Source organism: Calypte anna, chromosome 3, assembly GCF_003957555.1.
Source record: "Calypte anna isolate BGI_N300 chromosome 3, bCalAnn1_v1.p, whole genome shotgun sequence".
Lineage (NCBI taxonomy): Eukaryota > Metazoa > Chordata > Aves > Apodiformes > Trochilidae > Calypte > Calypte anna.
The window spans coordinates 33,618,887-33,631,760 of NC_044246.1; the positions used below are offsets into that span (position 1 = coordinate 33,618,887).

Sequence of the window (12,874 nt, forward strand, 5' to 3'; positions counted from 1 at the left end):
CTGCACAAGTCTGACACAATGCCAGACAGGCTATTCCTCTGCCCAGATCATGAAGTATTTAAATGTAATTTTTTTAGTAGGAAGACCAGAGTGAATACTTCACATCTGTACTGTGAACTTTAATAACTGATTAAACTTTACAGACCCTACTCTGAATGAACAATGTGTTAAATTAGCTTAAAAATGAATTTTTCTTTTTTTTTCTTAGCTCAGTAAATCAAACCAGCAAGTTCTAAATCAGGCACTACAGCCAGGTCCAAGAGAGAAATTCCTGAGCACAGAGGAAAAACATTGAGCAGAAAGTTCAGTCCCAAACAGAGTAAAACTATAATCAGAAGGATACTACCAGACTTTCGATTCCACAAAATCTTTTCTCAAGAAAGAGGCTGAGTGTTAACATAATGCATTCCCATGAATTTCCATAAGAAGCTTCATCCAAGTACAAGACGTACACGTAGAAACCAGAAAAGAGAGCAATGAACTCTCTCTGGAAATGATTTATGCTGATGATAGCTGTTGTTCATTAGTAAGTTATAACAGAAGTGAAAGCCTAGAAAGAGGGAATAGAAAGGTCTTGGTCTGATGACATTTAAGTACTTTTCATTATTCTCTTATTGCAATCCTATTTTATAATTATTAAAATAGCACAGAAAACAAGAGGATTCACTCTATTCCCAGCATACTCCTATAAAATGTTCAGATTAGTCTCCTCTATTTGTTCTTCATGCACAGGCTACCCTTCTTGGCTAAATGGGGATAGCATGGTAAATTAGCAACAATAAAAAAAAGCTAGCAAAACATTTCAGAACTTATCCATCACACTGTTCTCTGATCAATAATTTATAATATAACATTTAGGAGCATATTCTACCTTTGGTCCTCTGCCATGATCTGAACAAGGAAGGGATCAAAAACTACAGTTGATGCTAGACATTAAAAGCAAAGTACAAAGTAGCAAAGTTATTTGTGGAATGAATTACAAAGACCCATCAAAGCATTTTCTTCCATGGCTTAAGTATGTGTTTCTTGACAGCAAAATGCAGAAGACAGTGACTGTCCTTGTATGTTTATCCAGTTCCCCCACTAAATCTCTCCAGAAGTTCCCAATGGTGGATTTAATTTTTGATACAGCGAGGGGAAAAGGCATTGAAATACAGAAAGGTTCTTCACTACTACTGATTTATGGCTGAGGACTATTGCTGCACATTCCCTATATTGAGCAGCAAAATAACTTAAGAATACATAGCTAGTATCTGTAATGTAGCCATACCCTTTCCTACCAACATGTGTCCAGTGTTTTTGAGATATAAGTTGGTCTCTCACCAAAGCAGCCACCCTATCAGCACCAACTAAAAACTCAGCAGCTCTTCACCGCTTTTCCACACCCTGCAGGAGACCTTCACACCTGAAAAGGGTGAAGGATGCTTCCCCAGCACAGGAGTTGCCTTGTTACAAGAAAAATTACTGATGAAGCCAGGCAACACTCAAGTTATTCCTCTCTGGCATCTCAACATGTTGAATACATCTGTTCCTTGCACTCAACAGATTAACAAATATCTAAAAATGCAATTAAAGAGTGAACACATTTCTGAGCATAAGAGACCTTCACAAGAAGGTCACTGCCACAGTTGTAGGTGGATCCCCATTGATAACCTGCATCTCCCCTGCATCACTGTGGATCACATGCAGAGCTGGTCAGAACATCTGAGGGAAGATAAAGCCCATAACACACCCACACAGCCTCAAGCCTGTCTGAAGCAGAAGGGCTGTGACTACCCACATTCTTGCCATTACAGCTGATGATCTTCTAGCATCTTCCCCACTGATAATCAGCATCCAGCCTGGCCCCAGCCTCCCCATGAGGTCTCCACAACTGTATGTCAGATTCCCAGCTGCTCAGACATGCAGCTGGATTCACAGCCAGTGACTATGAACCAGCCCCAACCTGCTGGTGCCACAGATAAGTGATTTAGGGATTTTAATAAAAAAAAAGAGTTACTGCAGGAGTTTGTATTTAGCTGCACTGGGGCCTGAGCACAACTTGGGTCCAATAGTCAATGTCAGTTTTTCTTTTTTAGTCTCTCCAAAAGCAGCATCAGGTTATACAGATGTTCTTTCAAAGAAAGGGCTCAAAGACATCATATCCTATCCTAATAAACAAAAAAATGGCAGCTTCTGACTCCTCCTTCTTGATGGCAGATGTTTCGCTGACTTTGCAGCTGTGTATATTTACAAGTCAGTAGTTTCTTTCCTCATTCCCAGAACTAAGGCTTGCAACAGAGCTGTATCATTGTATTCTGTCAAACCCACAGATGCCAGAGGGCTCTTCTATTTCCTTAGCCTGTTATTTTTGTTGCTACCTTTAAAACTCCCAGCTTTCTTATAAGAATACACTGTCACTTTCTGAAATTACAGCTCAGCTCACTTCTCCATTTCATTCCAGAAACACACTGGGGGAGGGGAGGAAGACAAAACAGACTTCTGACAAAGCATGGCACACTAAAATTTATTCTTCCATCAACACAATAAAAAGCCAGACAATGCAACTCCTCCCTCCTACCTCTACAATATTTAAACCCTGTTATTCATTCTTCATACAGTTATTAAGGCATCCAAATAAATACAGTTCTCTCCAACTTCATGCTATGCACATCTCCGCTCCCAGGATGGGTGGGAACAGCTGCACTCTTCTAATTGAGCATTTTCCTTTGAAGGAGGGATACCATACAACACATGAAAAACAGATTGTGAGGGCTCCATGCTGCTACCTAGCAGCAGAGCAACTATTACTGTCTTGAAACAACAAGAGTTCAAGCCCACATGCACTTCCCCTCACCCTTCCACACCTACACTGACTTCCCTGTTCCAGGTGGTCTCCTCACTTATTCACAATCTAAAGATGTTAATAACAATTCTGCTCACAAGAGTCAACCCCAACACACACACCATGAACAAGAGGATCTACTAGGAGGAAGAGTCAAGATGAGTTACGTTAGGAGTAGTTACTAAGAGGTGTTAAGACAGCACAGCTAATTCTTACCCAATGCTGTGAACTTCAAGGATTTATTCACGCATCAAAATATTTTCATGGCACTGCATGAGTCTTTCTTCCCCCAGACCCAAGGGCTGAGGAAAGAAGGGGAGACAAAGCCTCAGAGCACTGGGGGAAGTAGAGATGGTAGCTTCACATTTCTCCTGGTCTGCCCCTTGCCTAGGCATCCCTTCTGCATGGGAACCTCACTAGTGGGGGGGGTCCCCACACCACAAGCAGCTGCCTCTCCCCACCCCAACTTCTAGACTTCTTTAGAAACAATTAACACAGTACACATGGTGCCTCACATAACAGCTCTTGCCCAAGGTTATGTCTCCATTTCCTGGCAGAGCACACAAAAATCAATGGGCTGCTTTTATAGCTTGGGTTGGTTGTGTTTTGTTTGGTTTTTTTTCCCCCCTCCCTGAGGAGTCTCAATTTCTATTCCAAGGCAAAGTCGTGCTTCAAATACACTGAGCAGCGTATGTTATTTCTTCACCTACCAATCAAGAGACTAGAAGAAACCAGGCTGGTACTTATATATGTCATTTCATAAATGCTAGGCAATAACCTAGAGCTGTCTTCACTGCAGTATCCAATCCATCCCCAGCAGACAGCCCAAGAAAAGGAGGTGATACAAATGACAGAAAAAATCCAGGATACAGCAACCTAAAGGTTTAGATTTTTTTTTAAACAGTCTTTTTAGTGGTTAGAAATAAGGAGCAGTAAATTTGTCACTTGTCTTTAACACCTTGTCTGCTCACACTTGGCACAAACATCCCCAAAGAGTTCACACAGTGCGAAAAGGGCTACACCAACTCTGAGCCCATTTGACAGAATCCCAAGGGTCTGCCTGCAACTACAACAACTCCTGGCCATTTCACACTGAAGGAACCAAAATAATAAGTGAGAAACAGAGTGTTTGGCCCATAGCAATCTGGCAGCAAGAGGCACGACAGAAGGAACTGGTTCTGAAGGCAACACGTGGTGCTGCAGGGCAGGGAGATCCCAGAGCAAGGGGCTGCCAGCCAAGTAAGCATTACTTCATGGGGACAGACAACAGCAGCAGCCCTCAGAACAAGCTTTGCCCAAGAACTCAAAAAATAAGTTACAATTTTTGAAGCAATATTTCAGTCAAATATACTTACTGTAATTAAAATTAAAGGTAGATGAGAAGAATAAGCTTCCCCTCAATTTAGACATGAACTCATATCTTAAAATGCACCAGAGGCTCAAAGTAATCTTCCAGAAATGTTTTTCCTGTCACGTATTACTGTTTAATTATATATTACCATTCCAAACTACCATGACAGATTTTTAAGTGAGTTTGTCTTTTTTCCATAATTAATCATAGTGAAGACTCATCTGTTCTTCAAGCCCAGTGATGACAGAGCTGTTTTCAACACTGTAAGGCAATCATCCCACAGCATTCCTTCCTGAAAGCTATCACAAAGAGAACAGCTCACCTATCTGCACAAGATGCCTTTGAAAGATATAAATCAGCTCCATATACAGTACATCATGCTACAGGGACACAGAATCATAAAATTGGCTGGTGAAGGGACTCAAGCACAGACCCTATGAGGAGAGGCTGAGGGAGCTGGGACTGTTCAGCCTGGAGAAGAGGCGGCTCAGAGGAGACCTCATCACTCTCTACAACTACCTGAAAGGAGGGTGTAGCCAGGTGGGGGTTGGTCTCTTTTTCCAGGCAACTCTCAGCAAGACAAGAGGGCATGGTCTTAAGTTGTGCCAGGGGAAGTTTAGGTTAGACATTAGAAAGAATTTCTTTACGGAGAGAGTGATTAAGCATTGGAATGGGCTGCCCAGGGAAGTAGTGGATTCTCCATCCCTGGAGATATTTAAAAAGAGACTGGATGTGGTGGTTCAAGGGTTGGACTCGATGATCTCTGAGGTCCCTTCCAACCCAGCCAATTCTATGATTCTATGTCCCTGTAGCATGAAGTACTGTATATGGAGCTGATTTATATCTTTCAAAGGCAGGGAAAACCTCTTTTCCATGGCAAGCAATCATACAGACGCACAGGTATAGCAGAGGCTAATAATGATATATATAAAATTGTAAATCCAGAGTAACCATCCAGGAACAAGTATCCTACCCCTTAAACACCAGACATTTAGAGCCATCAATGTCTGCCACTGGTGCAGCAGGAAGGGAGGCAAAATGACACTTGGTTCTTCTGGGAACACCAGGCAGGCTCCCTTCCAGTTACCACAGTCAACACAGCTATTTTAAAGGCTGCTTTGGTCACTAGCATATTATTCTAAGCAAAAAAGATCTATCTTTGAAAGTAACTTCTAGCTACACTTTTTATCAGCACTAGCAGATCATCGAATCAAAGAAGAGCCACATCCAAAAGAGAATACAATGAACATTAATTGAATGAGATAAAGAAGCCTCTCCTTTTTTAGTATTGTAAGTCACACAAGTGACATTACTGGGGAAAAAACAACTCTTTTGCTTTGGATAGCCAAGCATTTATGGCTTACAACAGCTACAGCATATAGCAAGCAGAAAGTTTTCTCACTGATCGCTGAAGGAAAAGGTATTTTCAACAGAACCAATAACACGCAAGGATCTCCACTCCAAGTGTTTTATCCTTCATCCTCTCAAGTCATATTCCCCAAAGGATGAATTAAGATACTTACAAAATTAACTTTTCCTACCCATGAAATCCTATGACATTTTTTTTTCACACAAGAAAAAGAAAACAAAACAACCTGCCATCAGTTTATGTCAATTGCTGTCCTGCATCCTTCACATGGTCTGCCAAGAGGCCCCCAGTAATAAGGCATTAATAAAACCTACACAGCTAGCTCTGCTCATAGAAACAGGCATAGATGGACACCACACAGCCCCAAGCAGCAATAAAACTTAATGCATGTTATGACGGTCTCATTAGAGTAATTTTAGATTAAAGCTCAAGTTTTCAATAACCAATCAAAGCATTAACAGTGCCACTTCTATGGGTTTCTAGCTGCTTACTGCCTTTTCAAAGCAAGATAACGAAATAAGCAATGGCCACAAAAAAGAGGATATACTCAGTTTGAGAGGCCACTGAGGACTAAAGTTTACATTTGTATCCCAGTATTTAGAAAGATTTTTACCAGTAGCCTCTTAGTTAAGGGCTGACCTCCAAAAGACTCTTCCACTCCAAATAATCTTTTTTTTTCCAAGTTATAACAAACCCACCAGATTTAGCCATATATCTTAACCACCACTTTTAGAAGATGAATGCTTTTAAATAACCATGATATCCTGATGGTTTGGTGACCTGTTCCAAAAAGATAAAGTATGTTGAAAAATAGACAATTGCCAAGGAGAGTACAAAGTGAGAAATACCTTTCCATGGGATATTACACATCTCTCTCACTTACAAAAACTGTTTCCAGTATTCTTACTTTTAAAAATGCATATATATAATATGCATTTAAAATACTACGACCTTGTTATTTAATTTTTTTTCACCTACTAGAAACAAGCTTTTTATTTTTATTGTACTTTATTTACCAAGGGTGAAAATATTAACATGCTCTCTCTAATCAGAGTAGTAGAGATTTCCCATATCACAGGTAATAAACTTACAAAGCAGCAAGAAACAAAATAACAGCTCTCTTTCTACTGCAAAAGAGCAGTAGAAAAGGGAAAGTGAAGATGGTAAACCTTGGCGGGTTCTGCTCTCTGTAGTCTCAAAACCTAAACAGACCCCAAACTACCCTAAATACCAGGAAGTTAAAGGTAATACTTCTACTGTACTTCAGTCACACCATGAAGAACACCCTGAGCTGGAGAAATCTACCCAACTACAAACAACTCAGTTTTCCTTTCTAACTATCAAAATTAGCATTTCCTGTTACAGATATCTAGGAAAAATGGAAGCATTGCTTATTATAACTTATTTCCCCTCTCCTGACAACTACCCTTTAATTTGCCACCACCTGTACTTCAGAAACATTCAGCCCTTTCATTAGGAAATCCCTCTTGCAGGTCTACTTCTAGTGATTAGTTCAGGTGCAAGCTATGTAATACAGTAATAAACTTACACATCCAAATCCAAACCAGTGTATTATTTAGAAAAGATTGATTATTTAAGATCAATTTTCACTATTTTTAATTCAATTTACATGTCTCTTAGCTTTGTGAATATTAGAATATACATAATTTTTGCATTAACAGAGAAAAAGTTAAAGCAGTTATATTAGGAAATTTACAGTCACCCACCCAAACCAATAGAATTTACTGTATAGCTTGTTCATCCAAGGAAGATCTTAAATACAGCTGTGTTTCCTCAGACATCCTATAGAACTGCAGTGCTTGCACACATGTATGCATGCAAACTGTCTGCAAGACATCACCAAACTCAAAGCCGAGAGGTGCTGACTGCACATTTACATGGCAAAGTTTTGTCCAAATGTTTCAAAAAAACCAAAACCAAAACATCAGAAAATGTAAACCAGCACTAAGGGATCAGAGATGGAAAACCACAAGCATTTCTGTTTCATAAACTGCACTTCCAGAAGTCAAGAGGAAGGCTGCCTCCACCAAAGGTGTCATTCCTCAGAAAAAGGTCTAAAAAGCACTTCACCAATGAGATTCAAATTCAGACCCACATTCTATGTAATCTGAGATATCAAACCAAAAACAACCAGATAGCTATAGTTTTTAATATAGGGAACATTTTAAAACACCCTGTAAGATACAGAGGAAATTTTTTTAACAGAAGTTACACATTTGAAAGAAAAGACAGACTTTGAGGCTAAACAAGTGAGCATCTAGTCTCTAGTTGCAGCACAAATTTTTATTAGGGTATAAACAACTCACTTCTGCTCCTCCAAAGACTTCAGTCTCCCCCTGCTACAATGAGGCTACCTCCTTACCCTAGCATTCATCAGAAGACTCAAATACACAATAACCAAGAAAACTCCATGTTTTTACAATAACCTTCAGCTTTGTTACATGAATGCTTTGCTAGAGGAAATGCCTGAGCGAGTAGCCTTACACAACTGTTTTACATTAAGGAGGAAGCACATTAATTTATGATGCACTTTTAGGAGGTATAGTATTGTGGCCAGTTTCAATTTTCAGTGTCTAAGAATAAACAAAAAAAGTTGCCAACACTATGTTGCATAAGAGCACTTTAAGCACATGGTTATTTACAAAAGCAGAGGTAATTATAACGCAGAAGGTGGATTCCAAAAAAACTGACTGTCAAAAAAAACCCAGCAATCAACAATTACTATTACTTAATGGCAGGACTGCTGCACCAACAGCCTGAATCACTCGCCATACTACCAATATACAGCCAAAAAAAAAAAAAAGTCAGAAAAAACCCACACTGTCTAAAAATTCAAGCTGTTGTCAGATGATACACGTAGAGAAGAAAACGGGAAATTGCTTTTTTTTTTTTTTCAACAGCTTACCTGATCTGGACTTAATGATGTCACTGAACTCGCCGTGTCCTCCACCAGGTCCTTCCTCCTGGTCGGAGACATGGGCCATGCTTGCGGGCTGGGGAACGCTGAGGATGCAGCCTAAGCTCCTGAGAAGAGTGTAACCATGGAGTGCCTGGGCTCAGTACCAGCACCTACAGCGGGAGACAGGGAGCAGAGAGGCACTGTAACCCCCACGGACTGCGCCAGGAGTGACTTCGCACGGGAGGAGCAGGCTTGTTGGCCCCAGGGCGGCCGGTCACGTCTCCCTGTACCCCTACCAAGCGACGGACACCTTGATTTTAAAAGTGAGATGGCGCCAAGGGGTGCTGCTGGCCAGGTTAATGCCTAGCCACGAAAGTGAAGCTTCAGCCAAGCCTGGGCGACAGGGTGCCTCGCCCACTCCGGAGGGGCAGGACACGGCGACACGGCCACTGCCTTTCACCCAGCTGGCACCAAACGAGACATCCTCGCTGAAAAGGGCTACTAAAACATCCCCCCCGCCCCCCCGGTTCCCGACGGGCATGTATGTCCGCTGGAAGAGGAATGAGGGACGGCAAGCACCTCCGGACAGCCCGGGAGTGAGAGCTGCATGTGGGAGAAGCCACGAAGCCTCTCTCCAGAGCGGGGGAAACTGAGCTCTGCGGGACGGGCCCCGGGAAGCTCCCCGCCCGGCCTCCATCGCCATCGCCCCCGCTCCCCCGGAGGGAATTTTGACCCGGCGGGCGGTCGGGCGGGCCAGCAACTCCTCCCCGTAGGGTGAGCGGCCGCAGCGGCGCCGCCAGCCCTCGGGCACCCCGCGGCAGGGCCGCCCCTCGCCCCGGCTACCGGCGGCCGCCCCGTCCCGCCTGCTCCTCCACCGCCCCACACCGGCACTCCTACCCCACCCGCAGGTGCGCCCAATCGCGGGCTTTACACCCCCGCCGCTACCGGCCCGAAACCGGGGAACAAACTTTCCTCCCCCGCCCTCCACCGTCCACCCGAGGAGCAGCCCCCGCACCGAGAGCATACACCACCACTCACCTCTCGGACACGGCGGCGGGAGGCGGACCCGCTTCCCCACGGCCTGGCCCGCCCCGGCTCCTCCCCACGCCCCGTCCCCCGTACGCTCCCTCTGGCGGGCCCACAACTTTCTGTGCGAGACGCTCCCGCCCTGCCTCCTCCACAGCCTCCTCCTCCTCTCCTGGCTCGGCCCCGCGGCGGCTCCTCCCCACCCCCGGCGCCTCCTTTGTGCGGGGGAACCACCACGCTCGTATGAGACCTTTACCGGGGAGGGGGAGCGAGAGGGGCGGGGCTGCTCCCGTCGCGGGTCCTGGGCGGGGCGGAGCGGGCGGAGCGATGCCCAGCACCGCCCTGCCCCGCGTTCCTGAGGGCTCCGCCCGGAGGATGGTGGGTCCGGCTCTGGGCGGGCCGGGGCACTGCCCCGGTTCGGCCAGCGTCGGTCCGCTCCTCGCTCCTCCCCTCGCGGCCTTCCCGGGCTCACCTGTGCGCGCCTGCATCCCCTTCCTGCCCGCTTTCCCTCCCCCCCGCGTCCGGTAAGCGGAGGCGAAACACGGGGTGGGCAGGGGCCGGCACGGCAGGGCGGGCATCGCCGCGCATCGCGTCTCTCTCGCCCCGTCGGTCGCTCCCCCCCTCATACCGAAGTCGCACGAGAAGGGAGTAAGACAAAATCTGAGGGGCGCTTACGAGGCTCGCAGGCTGAGCAGCAAGAAATCGCTGTCCCGAAAGTAGTCTGGTTTGGCCCGGACCGGCCCGGACCGCCCCGGGCCGCTGGGCAGCCCGAAGCGGCGGGTGGCTTCAGCTGGGCGGCAAAAGAAATGGACGGAGCGATAAAAATGTGCTGCGCTGGGCTCTGGGTGTTTGCCGTCATGTTTTATGTATGCACAGAGCATATATGTTAGTAAAATATTTAGCTCATGCTAATTAATTTATTGCCACATTTGCAGTCTGGGAATTAACATACTCGTATCTGTTCGGGCAAGTGATCTTCATTCACCTGTGCAGCAAGGCTGCTGAACTCCCGGACGGTATTTATCTTGGTAAGCGTTAGGCTGAAGTTTCAAGTGATATCGGAGAGACACGGTAGCTGAGTAGTTCCTGGGTGTTACCTCTCAGGCCTCAACCCGACGGCCCAAAATGTTTTTTCAGAGTTGTGTGCATCCCCAGCACCGAGTACCTCAGGACAACACCAGATACCGGCCAGCAGTCTGCAGAAAACGAGGTGCAGAATTTATTACCTAGGAGAAAGGAGGCTTGGTGAAACTTTCATTTTGTATATCCAGATGTAGTGATGAAATGATTTGCCTTCAAAAGTCTTTTTTCTTATCTGTATACAGCTTGTGTGTTTATTAGGCACTACAGGTAACAATGATAAACAATGATTATGTGTATTTTAGCCTCAGCTAGCTTTGATATTTGCCCATACTTTACAATTTCCCTCAAGGAAAGAAAGAGAGACCTCAAAGAAACAAAACAAGGTACTTGTAAATTATTATTACCATAATTGTAACTGCATTTAACATTTTCTCCTCAGCCTTTGATCTGTGCAGCACGTGTATAACAGGGACTGGGACTTCCTGTTCTGCATTCCAGGATGGAGGGCTTCTTCAAAGTGTGATATGAAGATGCCTTGTTCTGATCATCTAGTAGATTTCCTGAGTGATTTGATGCAAATTAGTTAACTCATCCTTGATGTGCTTAATCTAAAACACTATGTGAATTCATAATAGTTCTTTTGTGCAAATAGTTAATAATAAAGTGCATCCCTTAAGTATTGGGATGACTGAAGTTGTTAACCTGTTGAGAATTGCCAGTCTTGGATGACAAACACTGCAAAACCACCAATATTTGATCCCTGTGAGTGTGTAACTCTAAGGTAGTGCCAAGCAGTAGGCTGGCCCTGTTGGAAAGCTATGGTCTGTGTTTCTGCCTTTTTGTTTACATTATACTGATAAACCTCTATGAGGAACATAATGTTTGTGGTTAGAGCAGCACCACTTGTTCCTTGCCTTCTGCCTTGCTGCTCTTGGCTGAACAGACTACTTCTCTGCCCCATCCTGTGCGTTCCCTCTCATCTCATTGCCTAGTGATTGGCACCCAAATACTGGAAGCACAGAGCCCAGATGTAACCTGGCTGCTTTTTTGTACAGGTCTTCCACAACCAGGATGAGGGACATACTGACCCATCTAACCCAGCGCCTGCTCAAGGGCGAGCACAGATGAAAACTCCAATTTCCCACTGCTGGGTATCTCTCAGGGGTGTGGGGCCCAGGGATCTCATAGTGCCCTATTGCCTTGCCTAATGCGAGGAGATGCTAAGTGGAAGAAAGGCCTTTCTTTTGTCGGATGCTGAAGGGGATCAGTCATTTCACATATGTTACCCAAGACTGCTATCAGGTAGCATAACTTTGATCACTGAAAGCTGCAGCCAAGCTGATAAGCAGGAGCAGAGAGCTGGTATAGCCCATTTCAAACCTCCATGTGTAAGTCTAAGGTTCTCATTTTTATAATCTTGTTCTGAAAGCACCTACAAATTATTTCTCAAAAAGAAACACATTTCAGTTTAACCTCGTAGCATTTCCTTTTTCTCGCTTTTCCCTCTTTTTTTTTTTTTTCTGTTTTAGACAGAAGTGGCATCATTACCTTCTTTGAACCATGGAACACCAGCAGAAAGGTAATAGAATAACAAGACTGAACACTACCTCAGGGAAGCAAGAGAATTTTTTTCCTGGTGTGCTTCAAACATGCTTTTCTCCAGAGCCATCCTCACTCAGCTGCTGATCAAAGACAGAGTTTCCCAAGCTAGTTATTTAGACTGTAGGCTTCTCAATGCAAGGGCTATAATTTTAATATCTGGCTCTTCAGGCACACTTCCATGAGGGGGGGGAAAAAAAAAAAGCAAGGAAAAAAAAAAAAAAAAAGCACTCTAATCTTTAGCATTCTGAACATATTTATGCTTTAGGTCTCTAATTTTGTATTCCAGTGATTGGCAGAATTAGAAAGTAATGACTAGCACAGTTTTAAAGTCAAACACACAGTCTCCATTGGGTTATATTTCTAAAACTTACACTCCCCTAAAAATATCTTTGTTGGTGCAGACCAATAATAGCATGTGGATTGTGTGGCACAGTTTGCCAAAGTCCATAAAGCCTTTAGACATCACTGAAAAGGAAAGACAAGGGGAATACAGAAAAAGAAACTGTGGAGAAGTGGGCTGAGAACATGTGGAGTCCTTGAACTTTGACCAAAGTAAATAAATACTTAATTCCTTAATGTGTGAAAACAAAGCCATTGTGAGCCTCTGAGCTCATCTTACTTTGTCTCCTTGTCTTATATTTCTTCTTAGCACTTCTATTTTTAGAATACACTCATAATTGATAGGATTACAATATAACC

General features: G+C 44.2%; 2 protein-coding genes across 2 annotated transcripts in view; one reads left to right on the top strand and one right to left on the bottom strand.

The window, feature by feature from the left end:
* UTRN (utrophin) overlaps window positions 1-9,533 on the bottom strand; it is a 352,138-nt gene extending 342,605 nt beyond the window's left edge. Inside the window, exons 1-2 of the mRNA XM_030446581.1 lie at window positions 9,503-9,533; window positions 8,471-8,634 (exon numbers count right to left, since the gene is read on the bottom strand). Coding sequence (XP_030302441.1) covers window positions 8,471-8,549 — 79 coding nt within the window. The 5' untranslated portion in view covers window positions 8,550-8,634; window positions 9,503-9,533. The remainder of the gene's footprint in view (window positions 1-8,470; window positions 8,635-9,502) is intronic.
* Window positions 8,824-12,043, top strand: LOC115598058. The gene is made up of 5 exons (XM_030447522.1): window positions 8,824-9,073; window positions 9,754-10,014; window positions 10,426-10,518; window positions 10,628-10,700; window positions 11,629-12,043. Exons 1-5 carry the CDS (start codon window positions 8,824-8,826, stop codon window positions 11,699-11,701), a joined length of 750 nt encoding a protein of 249 aa, XP_030303382.1. The 3' UTR covers window positions 11,702-12,043.
* The last annotated feature ends 831 nt before the right edge of the window (window positions 12,044-12,874 follow it).

What these genes read in the sequence shown, in the direction of transcription:
- LOC115598058 (XM_030447522.1), top strand. Translation starts at nt 8,824, where the DNA reads ATGCCTAGCCACGAAAGTGAAGCTTCAGCCAAGCCTGGGCGACAGGGT. An exon ending in CCCGGGAGTGAGAGCTGCAT is followed by an intron (nt 9,074 to 9,753) that starts GTGGGAGAAGCC and finishes TTTACCGGGGAG; the next exon opens with GGGGAGCGAGAGGGGCGGGG. An exon ending in AGCAGTCTGCAGAAAACGAG is followed by an intron (nt 10,701 to 11,628) that starts GTGCAGAATTTA and finishes TTTTTTGTACAG; the next exon opens with GTCTTCCACAACCAGGATGA.